This window comes from Cuculus canorus, chromosome 1 (assembly GCF_017976375.1).
Source record: "Cuculus canorus isolate bCucCan1 chromosome 1, bCucCan1.pri, whole genome shotgun sequence".
NCBI lineage: Eukaryota > Metazoa > Chordata > Aves > Cuculiformes > Cuculidae > Cuculus > Cuculus canorus.
In genome coordinates, this window is record NC_071401.1 from 180,203,790 (window position 1) to 180,217,683 (window position 13,894).

The window sequence follows — 13,894 nt, forward strand, 5'->3', positions numbered from 1 at the left end:
ACTACTTCTTTGCTGGTTTCATCACCCACCCTCTTATGTCTTCTGTCTCCCCCCATAACAACCAGGATATTATGTAATAATCGGGGGGGGGGGAGGTAGACAGATGGATGACAGGAGGGTTATCCCATCTATTTTGGCAACCACTCTGCCATCTTATTCTACTTCTCCTTTTTAAGCTCGCCTGGAGTCTATCTCCTTGGCTTTCAAAAATTGTTTTCATTGAACCTTACTTTCAACATGACCTCTAATGACCTCATTCTACCTCATGCTGTGGATCAGTAGTTATTTTCTGTTCCTCCTTCAGCTTTGATGCAACTTTATTCTGCTCCTCTTGGCCCATCATCTTTCCTTCTTATCAAGAGGTTCCAATCTGCTCACGTTGACAAGCTATCACTGACAATTATCACTGGCAATTAGATTTTCAGGAAGCAGCCTTTGTACTTTCTCCCAAGCTGCTCCTTCCTTCTGAGAATCCACCCCCTTGTTATTTTTCAATTCTTCTAAAACTTTCCTCTTCAGTCATCTCTCTCCTCTCAAAATACAAAGCCTGCATATGCTGGGATCTCCCTGCCCACCATGCTTACCAACACTGTCTCATAATTTCCTTGGTATCCCACTGGTCTGTAACCATCCTGTGTTATCTTTTAATTGTTTGCTTTTACACAGAGGCTGCTTTTTCTCAGAATCTGATACAAAAGGGTACTTGTCTATAAAGAGGCTGTTAAGCAACATGGTTATGTAAATACCAATTACAACAGGAGCTCAGATTTCATTGCTGTAAGAGCATAATATGAAAACCTTGACATAAAGAAAACAGAACAAAAAAGCCTAAGAATGTGAACTGGGCCTTAAAAACTCGTATCTTAGACATGCTGGGCATACATAAAAGCAATGTATACATCCATTCTATGTCATACAAACCATTGTCTTTAGAAATCAAGGTTGATACATAGAATCCTGCTTTCACTGAAAGCAATTGGCATTTTATTCCTAATTTCAGTATGGTCAAGGCTCTTCCATCTGATTTTTATCATATACACTTCTTCAATATTTGCAAAGAAGCAGTCAAGTAGAATATATATAACAATAACATTTCATAGTTATATTCAGTGACTAGAAATTATCTTGACAGCTTGGTTTCTAATTCTGTATTAGATCTGAATGCTAAGTCTGACAATACCCAGGTACCAAAGCAAACGTTTAATGGATCACATACATAACTTAAGAAAACACTGCTTGTTTTTTTTGGGTTTTGTTTGTTTTGTGGGTTTTGGGGTTTTTTTTTTTTTTTTTTGTGGTAGCTAGTTTTACACAATCTCTTCTGAACTTTAAATGAATAAATTATTTAGCAGCCAGCACTTGTCCTTAGATGGCATAACTTAGACGTCAATACCATCCAGAGCATCCACATTTGCCAAACCTGTCTTGCATGAAATAGAGTGAAGATATTTGCATAAGGAAAATGTAAAAGCAGGAAATTAACCCCTCCAGGAGTTTAATATATTAAAATATTGCAATAATTGCTACTGTATCACCATTTATTTAATTGATGCCAAAAGATTATAATATTCCCACTGATACTATGTCGGCCAGTTAGACTGGTGGTCCTCCTGGTTGGTATAGGGCAATGGGCTTTTTTTGTGATGCTGGCTTTAAGTTAGCATGCTAAGAAGCAAATTTAACTTGAATATTTAACACAAGACATAGAAAATTGAATTGTTTTCTCCAATACAACAAATCTCAGATTTAGTGACAATGTGCCTCTTAGAGGAAGGTCATCTGTATAGAAGAGCCTCCACAAACAATGGTGTCTGTCTCTCTGGAGATCCACAGTGGAAAAAGAGAGTGATTGCCGACTGGGACAGACTGTTTGAGCCCCTTGTATGTGTATATGCTAACTGCAATGAAATACAAGACTGTCTGACAGATAAGGTAAAACCGTGAGCGGCTTCCACACCTATTTCCATCCTTATGAAATTCGCACCGCTTTTGGGCTCAAAAGGATTTTTGCTCAACCCATTCATCTTTACATGCATTTCTTTCCACCTATTAAGCAGAGAAACTACTCATAGAAAACACTGAAAGATAAACGAGTTTCAAAAATTTGACTGTGACCAAATAATCCATCTGGAGTAAAACCTTAAACTGCTGAGTTTAGTGAATACTATAATACAGCCACACAAGCTGCTCAGGGCAGGGGTCAGCCTATAACATGTACTGCTTCCAGTCTGCTCCTATGTAAAGAAATGGGCACAATGACGCCGTTGCAGCACTGCACCCCTCTTTCTGCAGATGCCCTTATCACCACTTAGGAACTTACAAGAACATTTACAAATGAGTCCAAAAGCATTATTATTATTTACAACAATTAGCATAGGAAGCTATTTCCAAATGTCCCTCACCTTCCTTGCATCTGATTTTATACTCCCTTGTCATACTCTAATGTGATACTCTGTGCCCTCAAACAGGGTTTGAGCTGTCCCTACTTGCTACCAACTACACCGCATTATTTTGGAGAGACTGAAAGGAGTTTCTCCACAGATGCCTACACACTCCCTCTTGAAGCTAATCAACAGATTCCTTTTGCACATAGACTATGACAGACATTACATTTAAAGTCCCACTATGCCATGCTCTCACTGAGAACTAGTAGAGTAAAAAACATGAACACTTATATAAATTACCACATCTTACAGTCTTTATTGAGATGCGTTTCCACAAAAGAGGGAAAATTTTCCTTGAGTAGGGATTGCAGGAATTGAGCCAACATTACAAGGATTACATATCAAATAGTATGCTACTTTCTCTTCTTTTTTTTGCTTTATGCCCATCTCACTATGGCTATGACTGAATATGTTAATCAAAATCCTATAGAACTGTACTAATTTGTGTGTTTACTTCCCATTTACATAATCATCTTATAAAAGGAGCATTTCTCCTTTGTGTCAGAAGTCTTACAATGAAATTTAAAGTTGCAGTTATTGAAATATCCTATTCTAGCAGTCTTACCACTTCCAATTCTATTGCCTTGTCATTACCATAAATTATTATACAGGAGCTAAATATACATTTCCAGTCTTCATGATGTCCAAACAGTCCTGCAGTCAGAGAAATCAAATGCTCCCTGTGGTGTGTTCTAATAATCTGCATTGAGTGTTTTGGATCAAATAGGAGAAATTTCCAAAGCTTAAGGGCCTTCACAGAGAATTCAGGAAACACATAATTGTAGAGTGCCTTAATTTCAAAAATAGGATTTGTGTGTCTGTAACACAGGAAATGCTTATGGAAATGAGCAAGCACATACACTGATACGTATTTCCATAATCAGTGCAAAGCTACAGATACATTTTACCATTAAATACAGATTTTAAACAATATACAAACTTGATTAGGCATAAAATCAAATGCTCATCTGGTAGTGGATTGGATGGGATGGAGTAGCTAAGATGGAATGCATTTTGAAAAAAAAAAACCCAATATGAAGAATAAAACAGATCTCCTTCACTTCTGAGGGGCCAACAATGCATGAAATAACAACCAGCTTACAAAACCCATTTACCCCTGGTTCTCTGCTTCTTCTGCTACTTCTCTTTTGAGAAGACAAGCACATATCACATGTCTGTAGCCTACGAATATTGTCTAGGCATTTCTTATCTTGGTTCACTGCTGGATTTCACCCATTAGTACTTACAGTATGCGCAACCAAACTCCTACCTAAACTCAGCATGAAGTGGGTCACAGGTCTGTGGTGGGTCAGTTCCACAGGAGGTGTTTTTACTATGGGACACCAGTGGGATTTTAATTGGCTCGCAAACATGGTTGAAAACTTATTTTCTATCCTCCAACATTCTGCCTAGAGTAGTCACCAAGTATCTGTGCCACCCTCTTAAACTATCTTAAGGACCTGATCCGCCAAGATTATTTTAAGTGCAAAACTTTCTATCTTTAGCAGTTTCTTCAATTTGCATGAGGATGTTTGCATGCCTGAGCTTGATGCTTACCGAATGAAAATAAAAGGGCTCAGGAAATGCTGTAGTTAATGATGGCATTCAAATTGTATCTATACTACACACACACCCTGCTAAGAAGCAGGAAAGCTAATACACCATAACCATGAAGAAAATGCAATCATATAACAGCAAAGATAACCTTAACTGATATATTATTGGCTGTTTTTTCTTTCCTCTCCAACATACTTGTTTTTCAGAGTTTGCATTTCATTCCTAAAATTGAAACTTTAACATTCCATGGAAATAAGAGCAAAAATGAACTGGAAGTATGGATTGTTTTCCTAGTCTTTTGCATTATAAGTGATTATTTATAAACTTCAACCATACACTTTGTGAGTTTATTTAAAATGTGACTATAACAACGTCACATATAGGTAGCATAATAACTGAAATTCAAATGAAGAATTTAATACTTGGGATTCTTAACTCCACATTACAGCAGAACCTGCCTTAGCCAACCAATGAAAGGGTGAAAAAAATATACATCTTTAACTAGATTTCTCTTTAACAAAGATGAAGTACACTTTTCATGAATTAGCACGGGTATAATATTGAATAATCTCTGGAGACAGTAATTTGCCTAATATTTGGAGAAGTTTGGTTGAAGCTAACGCAGAATTTGTTGAAGTTTTTATCAGATTAATTCTGTTTTTATATCTCTTGTGCTTATTAAATACCAAGCGTAATACAAAAACTGTGATGTAAAGGACAAGTCTCCCACTGGGCTGCATCAGTCAACTCACTGTCTACAGACATTGTTCTTCAAATGCATCAAGTACATAAAATCACTAAGTACTGAAAATGTCAATAACTGTTCTGTTAATGGTATTTTATGAAACATATGGACAACTGCAATTATTTTATTTTGAAAGGCTGAAGATTGTTGTTACTTATTTCCCTTTTAAACTATTGAAAAATCTAACTTATTTAATGTGGCACTTCTTTGATCAGCATACACTTCTGTAATTACAAAGTTCAGCCGAACAAAAAACACCACAAAAACTCTTCTCTATTTATAATGAGTGAGCTCTACAATTCACTTTTCTTTTTCCATGCTGGCCATTCAAAGACTCAATCAATTTCAATGGACAGCTTCATAATATTGTTTTTTCTAAATATAAAGCACAAGCTGTTTTCAGGCCACTCAAGGAAGTCATGGTGTGTAATATCAAACTCTTTGATTTGTTGCTGGCATATGCATTACAAAATGTCATTTTGTCCTGTTAATGGTCATGGCCAGAGAACGCTTATGATCATTGCTGATTTAGATCACTGATTTCTTCACATTTAAAATCACTTCAGTAAACAAAAGCAGAGAACATATACTGAATTTAAATTCTGAAGAACGGTATCTCAGACTGAGCCTTCTCTTTTCTCTGAAAAGTCAGTCAGATTATTAGTGTGCACTTCTACAGCTCTCAATGAATATAAACTAGAAGGAGGTTGTCTGTGTGGTATGCAGAATTGTACAGTCAACTCTTGGTTGTCTGTGGGTGTGTAACCTGGGTTGCAGATTAGCTGTGCTATGCTAAAACAAAGCAGAAAAAAAGGAAAAACACTCACCATTTTTCTCTGAATTTCTGATCTCACTTTTTACTTCAGCTGAACTTCATTCCTCAATGAATGTAATAAACATAGGAAGTTCTTATCCAATGTGCATATCCTTTGTATTACCTACGTTTTAGCTTTATGTGGGTTAGTTTACTCTATTTCTGTTTTCAATAATTGAGAGCTGACTGCGTAACTATGAAAGATCCCAGCAACCCACAGCTTTATTCAGCATTTGCTAAAAACCAGTTGTTTGTCAAAATACCTCTCTAATTCACCTCAAGAATCACCAGTTCCTTTTAAAATAACTTTTTTAAATCTATGAGTAATAGCACCTTGCTTAAATATTGGACTCCTATTAATATAAAGAAAATGTTCACATGCTTGAAAGGCAAAGCAAAACCAACACAAGCGAACAAACTCAATGTGCTTAAAAGGAGAGAGATACAATGGACGCCTCTGCCCCCGCGGCCTAGAGCCTGATGGAAAGCCATTCTGCTATAATATTTTGTAACTGTACCAAAAACCTTGCAATAATTGACTAACTGTACATTTTATTCATTTAGAGGGTCATTAGCATTGAATATGCTTTAAAAAAATCAGACGCACTTGGGGAATGCAACAATAACAATGGTTTCTTTATGAAGGAGTTGGGAGGAAGGAAGTTGTTTCCTGCTGCCCTGTCCCCATTCTCATTTTCCTCTGGATAACTAAATAGCATCTACTTCATCATCAAAGCCAAAAGACGGATATATCCAGTGTGCTAGCCAAGTGACATGGAATGATCAATCCACGAACTACGAAAGTAGCTGAAAGGAACTGGAGGTCTCTCTTTGTCTTCAGGAAGAGAATTCAGACAGTGACAAACCTTGGGAAGCTGCTGCAGGAGCTTACCTACTGGGGAGGATGGGTGGCTGAGACACATCCTAAGGAGCAGGAGAAATATAAGATACAGTACATGAAACAGTTTATCTCGAAGAAGGATTGATGGGAGAGGCTGTCAAAGGGCCAGTGGGGCAGCAGAGGGCAGGAAATCAACAGGGACAGACAGTCTTTTCTCCAGGGAATCTGCTCTCACTCTTGTTCTCTGCCACCAGGAAAATTAAAACTACTACCTTCACGTTACCCATGAGCATTAAAGACCAATTCAGATTAAAACAGTGTGATACTCTTTGCTGTTCTGAAAGACAAGAGTAACCTAGCAGCCCTGTATTGTAGCTTTGGCAACACCTTAACTCCGGCACTAAAATGAATGCAAAAGGCTTTTCATACTGAAACAACAGTTGTACTAAATTGGAATAAACCTTCTGGCTTGTTTCAGTTTATACCCTAATACATCAGGTTTGATATGCTGACTAGGATCAAAACGACACTGATGACAAAATCTGCGAGCACCGCTTTAATTCATGTATACAAATAATTCTTGTAGGAATCTCTCTGAACTACTTGACATCCTGCGCCAGTGAGTTCCACTGAGTAAAAACTTTGCATAAAATCTTACTTCATATACTGCCTTTTAATTTCACTGGACACCCTTTGTTATTTTAACACTGGGGAAAATATAAGGAAACACTTCCATCACAAGACTTCTTTCTGGAACAATTACAAAAATTCAGTTAAAAAAAAGTACCGCTCCTTTTCAGGTAGTAATACAATTGTGTATTTTGCCATTAGCAAAAGGAATTACATTCATATCAAAAGAAAAACATTTAGGAAAATATTTGCTTTCAGACTTGTTTACTGTTTATTATTTTAATTTACATCAGTTACTGCTTGCAAAACTTCCAGGGAAATAATTTTAATTTTTTTTTTTTTCTTTTCCCACTGCATAGTAAATACAGCCTTCTTAGTATTTCAGAAGCATAGTACTATAGAAATGTTAGGGCCTGCTTCCGCTCCAAATGAAGTTAATGGGAAAACACCAACTGACTTTATTAGGAGTTAGGTCAGGCCCCAAATCTGCAGCTTTTGAAATGTCATAGCTGAAAATTTTCTGGATAATCTTCAGAATCGACTACTTCTACAACTATAACACTATTTACAACGTTATTTATATGTACTTCTTTATTACAATATGTAATATCAATGTTCCTTGTAAAGGTTACTATTTTATAGAAATTAGACTGAAGTTATTGCCAATCAACCTTTTAATAATCTTAGGTGGGATAACTTTCAGATTTTTTCCCAACATACGATTCAGTTTTTCTTCGCTCTTGCTATCCTTGACAATTTCTTAACTACCTTAATTTCAAAGCCTTTTTCAGTGTAATAAAAAAAGTCCTTTTGGTAGAAGTTTATTGGTCCCATTTCAAATTACGTTCTGAAACATTCTTGCACTGATGAGGACTCATTATTTCAGCAATTTTTCTGTTTCAACACAGTATATAAAGCCATGCCTCTCAACCAATCAACCTCAGTATAAAAGTATAAGTGAGGTCAAACAGATTGCTCACTAAATCTTTGATCAAGTTGTCTGATCACATATAGACACAACTCTCTGAATTGTTGCATATGTTGTGTAATGTTATCATACAAATTTAAGCATTTCCATTATTGACTGCTGCTTGTGTATGTATATATTAACTTGCTGGCCATAAAACTACAACAAAGGACAAGATATACCAATACTGAATTAAGACCTCCAGTCTTGTCTCTCCAAAAATTAAGAAAAATCCACGTTCTTTATGACTGACCAACTCATGATGTTGTGCTTCAAATATACACATTTTCCAAAATTAAACTGTGAAGTTAATGTCAAATACTGTGTTGTAACTTTAAATATAACTGACATTAGAACAGATAGATGGGTAATTATGATAAACTACACAATAGTGTTACTGTAGATAATATCATTTATCAATCCTGTGGTCCCCATCATTCATGCATTTACAGTTTGGGAATACAGTGACTGCAAAGGATAATAATTCATAATGGCTACATTCTCAGTACTTCATGCTAGCTCACTAGACAAAATAAAAAAAGGTTAATTGTATAACTGGAAAAATGTAAAATTTTATTCCAAGTAAAATTAACAAGCTACACAGGTAAATTTTGGCAAATGCAACTTTATATTGAAATCCACACATCTGTATCTTAAAGAAGGAAAGACTCACAGACTCTAATGTATTTCTAAAATACTAAGAAATCATATTATATGCTTTCACAAGTTAAAACTGAAATAATTTAAAACAACCAATACACCAAAATGTGCAGAAAAATATAAACAAGACTGTGCCTTCAGTAGAATAAATGCTTCACAAATTGTGCAAGATATCATACTAAGGCTGCGGTCTCCCCATGACAGCTGTCTTAAAACATAAACATACATCAACTGCCTGTGTTTCTCAGAACAAACTAGAAAGGGCGGCACACCTAGAAAAAAAATCATATCATCCCAGTGATGTGCATATTGATTTTGGGAACCATTGGAGTAAAAAGGAAAAGAGAGGACTAAGTGATCTTTCATGCACTCCCAAATGACTGACCAGAGTTATTGATTCAATTTTCCTTGCTTATTTGCTTCAATGCTAAACAAAATGGAAGATACTAGATAACCCTTTAAGGCAACATGTGTTTATTCTGTATAATTATAACTGTTCAATTATGACTGGATATTATCATTAACGTTGCCTAACAGACTGATATCTAGCTTTTTAAAAAATATAAATAAGAGTCTATTAAACTTTATACCAAAACAGCAAAAAACACAGAATACAGTTAAATGCTAGTAATTTCACTGTTAAGGAAAATGGCATTTAGAAAGAGTAATATTTTTGGGAAAAAAAAAAAAAAAAAGAAAAAAAAAGTAAAGCCTAAATTGAACAAAAATACCGCTTTGGAATGCTCCCCAAAACTTACTCACAAGGCAAACAGATTTGTAAGTGTGATAATCCAATAATGCATGGCACATCTTTAATCAGTTACAGTACTTGAGTCCCCAGTTTTCAGTCTTTGCAAAACAATAATGGTATGAAATGTTTTAAAGGTCTTCAGATGTCTAAAATTAGTTTTATCAACACATTAACCTCATATCAACTTAATTTATTAAGATGTCCAATGCTAATCTTTTTGATGGTCTTATTTTATGTAGTGATATACACAGCATTTAGCACTGATACTTAGCACCTGCTACTTTCATAATCTAGATTTCAACCACATAAAGGAATTCAGGGCAGTAGTTCAGTCCTTTGTTCTTAATTACAAACCTTCAGCAGTGGTCAGCAGGAACATGTTTAGGTTTAAAACAGGATTAGAGGTGAGCTATTGCAAAGACTGCAGAATGTTGCCCAAATCCTTACAACTGCTGACATCCCATTCTTGATTTTCTTCTCAAGACATGGCTACAGGCCACAATTGCTTAGCAGAGAATGGTACTGTTTCACAAGGCTAAAGATTTACAGATGCTCCTTCATATAACACAGTAAGGTTCCCTTGGTAACCTGGATTTTCTGCAGTAAAGAAGGGTTGTGCTGAAACAGCGCCTCAGCTCCCTGTTGGAGAAAATGCAGACAAAAGGATTGATTCCAGCTTGGGCAAAACTCATCCAGACAGCGGCCGTTAGAAATCCCCCCGGTACTACAGGCCCTCTTGCAAAAACTCTCCAGTAACAGGCTACCAAATAGGGACCCCACAAGGTCAGAAAAAGGAATGTCATGATGTAGAACATTCTGCTGATTCTCTTCTCCATTTTGAACTCATCTAAAACCAGTAGCCTTCTCCTGCCTGTGGTGTTCGCGTTTTGCCTGATTCCCAACAAGGTTGGAGGTGTGGGACCCCTTCCAAATCCAGCCAGCCAATTAGCAGCTGCTTGACCACTTGCTCCGGGACCATGAAAAGTCCAGTTCTGGCTCACTGCTGCAACAAACTGGACTGGCTTCATTTTCCTGCGATCATGAACAAAAAATATCAGCTTGAGGTAGACAAGCTGTGTGGCTAGGAGGATAAGGGCAAGAAGAAGCATAAATCCCAAGGAATCATTAGCCCTGAAGGAACGATGCTGGAAAGTGCATTGGTCTTCCTCCCTAATGAACGAGTAGGTGCCCACATCTAAAACTGGGGGGAAAGCCATGGCTACAGAGAGGGTCCACACCATACAGATAACAGCCAAACAGGTCCAGAAGGTCAGTCTCTTTGTATAAAAACGGTGGTGGGCAATAGCTAGGTATCTGGTGACGCTTATGCAGAATAACATGAAAGCAGTGTGAAAGCAGGACAGAACCCCCAAAAAGGCAATCACTTTGCAGGTAAGAGTCCCATACGTCCAAGTAGAGCCATTTTTTACAGAGGTGAAAACAAACGGGAAACAAATTGCAGATCTGAGGATATCTGAGCAGCAAAGATCCAACAGGAAGTAGTAAGGAGCTCTATGCAAGGTCTTATCTTTGACTAGCAAAATGGAGATCAGAAGGTTACCCACCACACTGACTCCTATTATGAAACCCAGTGAAGTCAGTTTCAGGAAAGCTGTTAGAGGAGAGAGATTTTGTAAAATGTTGTCAGCTGCATGGCTGTAGTTCGCCATAGATGGATGGATGATATGTATATTGCCTCAGTCAAGTCTCATGATCTATATATAAGGACAAGGAAAAAATAGATCCATACATCTTACTGAAAATGTAATCCACAAACAGAACTGATCTTGTGTCTAGTCATACAGTACATCCTCTTCTTTCTGATTTGTCATGCCATCAAAATATCTGAAAAAAAATCGAGCTATCAGTTCTTAAGTTAACAAGAAATGATGTCAGAAAGTGTTAACAAAGATGTTAATTTATGGAGAAGCAAATGAAGTTGTAAATTTGAGTACTATTGTTTGTTTTTAAAAATCATGAGGCTTGCTTTTTTTTTTTTTTTATACTTACTGTTTAGCATGATTGATTATTGGCATTTCACAGATTTGGCTTGTTACAGTTTCAGAACTGACCCGTGCCCCTTATATTTGGTAGCATATATAATTTTACAGCTAAACCCTCAGAAATTTTGAGAATCAAAAGATTCCCAGTTTGCAAGCCCAAGAGTTAATCACCTACATCTTTTTTAAAAATCCCCAAAGACTGCTGAGATTTTGACATTACCTACATTTATTTCACGATTACAGTGTTTGTCAACCTTTTAGAGGCAGCTGCTGAGTTGATACAGATCACACCCAAAGAAACCCTGCAGAATTTATGTTTTTTAACCCAAGTCACCAAAGCACATTAATCACACCATGTTAGTTCATGCACATTGTAAGAGAAACAGTATTCGCTATCCCCCTCCCCTCCTTTTATAAACCATAATTTTATCATTTAGGCTTTCAGATAAACAGGTATGCTAGACAGTCGATAACACTATGCTTTAGGGTTCCCCCCCCCGCTTTAATGCAAATCTTCAAGCCTCGACATAATTCATAATAAGCAATGGCCGGTGTAAATACTGAGCAAAAACAGGCAACACACCCGAGATATAATGCCCATCTTTTTCAGAGGGCTGGGTTTGGTTATGCTTAAATAAACATATAATAAATTAATTAATTATTTTCCCTTTTTGCTAATTAGGGCTCTGCGATTCCCACTAATCCTCCTAGTGAATCGCAGCAGAACATATTTCATGCCACAGAATAAAACCAAATAAAGAGCTGGCTGCTGCTGGGGGTTTCGCTGGGATTTTTTTCCCTCTCCCCCCAGAGCCGGGGAGAGGAGCCACAGCCGGCATCGTCGGGCTCCTTCGTTATCCACAGTTCCCTCTGCCACCTCGGCTCTACAAAGGCTATTCCCACCGAATCCCCGCAAAATCCTCCCATTCTTACCGTCCACAAAAGAGCCCGATCGCTGCCGCGTAAACAGCGGCTGGTCGGATCCCGGCACCGTTCCCGAGCCACGCAGCCGGGCTCCCCCTCCCGCCGCCCCCGGAGCCGGCCCCGCCGCCGCACACTCGCCCCCCCGGTGACACGCGCGGTGACACACGCACACACTCACCGACACCCGCGCGGGGCTGGGCTGCGCCGCCGAGGGAGCCTCCCGCAGCTCGGCACAGCCATTGTCTGCCCGCACTTCCATCTCGCGGTGCCCCTCGGCCCCCCCGCAGCTGCGGCAGCGCTCGCACCGCGCTCCCAGCCCCTTCCTACCTGTTGGTGCCGGCGATGCCCGCATGCCAGAGCCGCTCCCTCCCGCGGGCCGAGGGATGCTTTATCCCGGCGCTCTCCTTTTTAGAACCTCTTTTTAAATTTTCCCCTGCCGCCTTTCATCCTTCTTTCTCTCAATCCTTTCGTTTTCCTTTATTTTCTCGCCCCCGGTCCCTGGGTGAGGAGCCAGCCGGCGGCCGGGGCGGCGCATGCTCGCTGCGCCCCTCCCTGCGCGCCGAGCCCCGTCCTCCCCTGTCGCAGCGGCTCCGCTCCCCTAACGCGGCTCAGCGAGGGCCGGGCAGCTGCTGCCGCTGCTGCTGCTGCTGCTGCTGTCGCCGCTGCTGCTGCCGCTGTCGCCGCTGTCGCCGTCTCAGTGCGGGCACGGCAGCATCCTCAGTGCGGGGAAGGCAGCGCGCTCCCATCGCCGCGCATAGCCCCGCTGGATTTATTGGCGAGCGCGGGGCGAGACAGCTCGAGGAAAGGGAGGGGGAGGAATTAGGTCCCCGCGCTCCTTGTTTATGCCTTCGAACTCCCCCTCCCGCATCTTCCCATTAAAATGGGGGCTCGGAGGCGGCCGCTGCGGTGCGCGGCGCAGCTGGCCGGGAGGGGGACCGGGCGGCTTCTTCAGCTGCCGCCGCTCCGATGCTCTCGCTCGCTGTCTTTCCACACGCTGAAATCCCTTCTTCCTACCACCCCCTCCTAAGGGCTCCTTTAGGAAGCGCCGCGGAGGGAGGGCGTATTGGCCGCGGCGCCTTCCTCGCGGCTCCTCAACGCGCAGCCCGGAGCCGCCGCAGAGCGTGGCGACAGCGCCGCGTTCTCACGCTAGCCCGGCAGCATCCCCCCCCTTCCCGGCAGCATCCCCCCCCTTCCCGACAGCATCCCACCCCCCGGCAGCATCCTCCCCCCGGCAGCATCCCCCCCCCCCCGCTCCCCGGCAGCATCTCCACCATCCCCGGCAGCATTCCCCCCCCCCCCCCCCCCCACATGTAGCATCCCCCCACACTCCGGTAGCATCCCCCCTCCCCGGCAGCATCCCCCCTCCCCGGCAGCATTCCCCCCCCCCCCCTCCCCGGCAGCATCTGCCCCTCCTCGGGTCGGTGCTCGGCGGGGATCGATCCCCAGCCGCCCCGCTGATGTCTCCGGGGCTCCGCGCCGATCCCGGGGGATACAACTCGAAGGAGCGCATCTCTCTGCCCTCCTGCATCCTTTGCCTTTATTCGGGAGAAGAGGGAGC

The 13,894-nt window shown here is 40.8% G+C and overlaps 1 protein-coding gene across 1 annotated transcript; it reads right to left on the reverse strand.

Annotated features, from left to right (window-relative positions):
• Positions 1-2,703: 2,703 nt before the first annotated feature.
• GPR85 (G protein-coupled receptor 85) lies at positions 2,704-12,943 on the reverse strand. The gene is given in 3 exon segments (XM_054056733.1): positions 2,704-10,029; positions 10,032-11,254; positions 12,664-12,943. Coding segments are annotated over 2 exon segments (1,125 nt in total). The 5' UTR covers positions 11,080-11,254; positions 12,664-12,943; the 3' UTR covers positions 2,704-9,952.
• Positions 12,944-13,894: the final 951 nt, after the last annotated feature.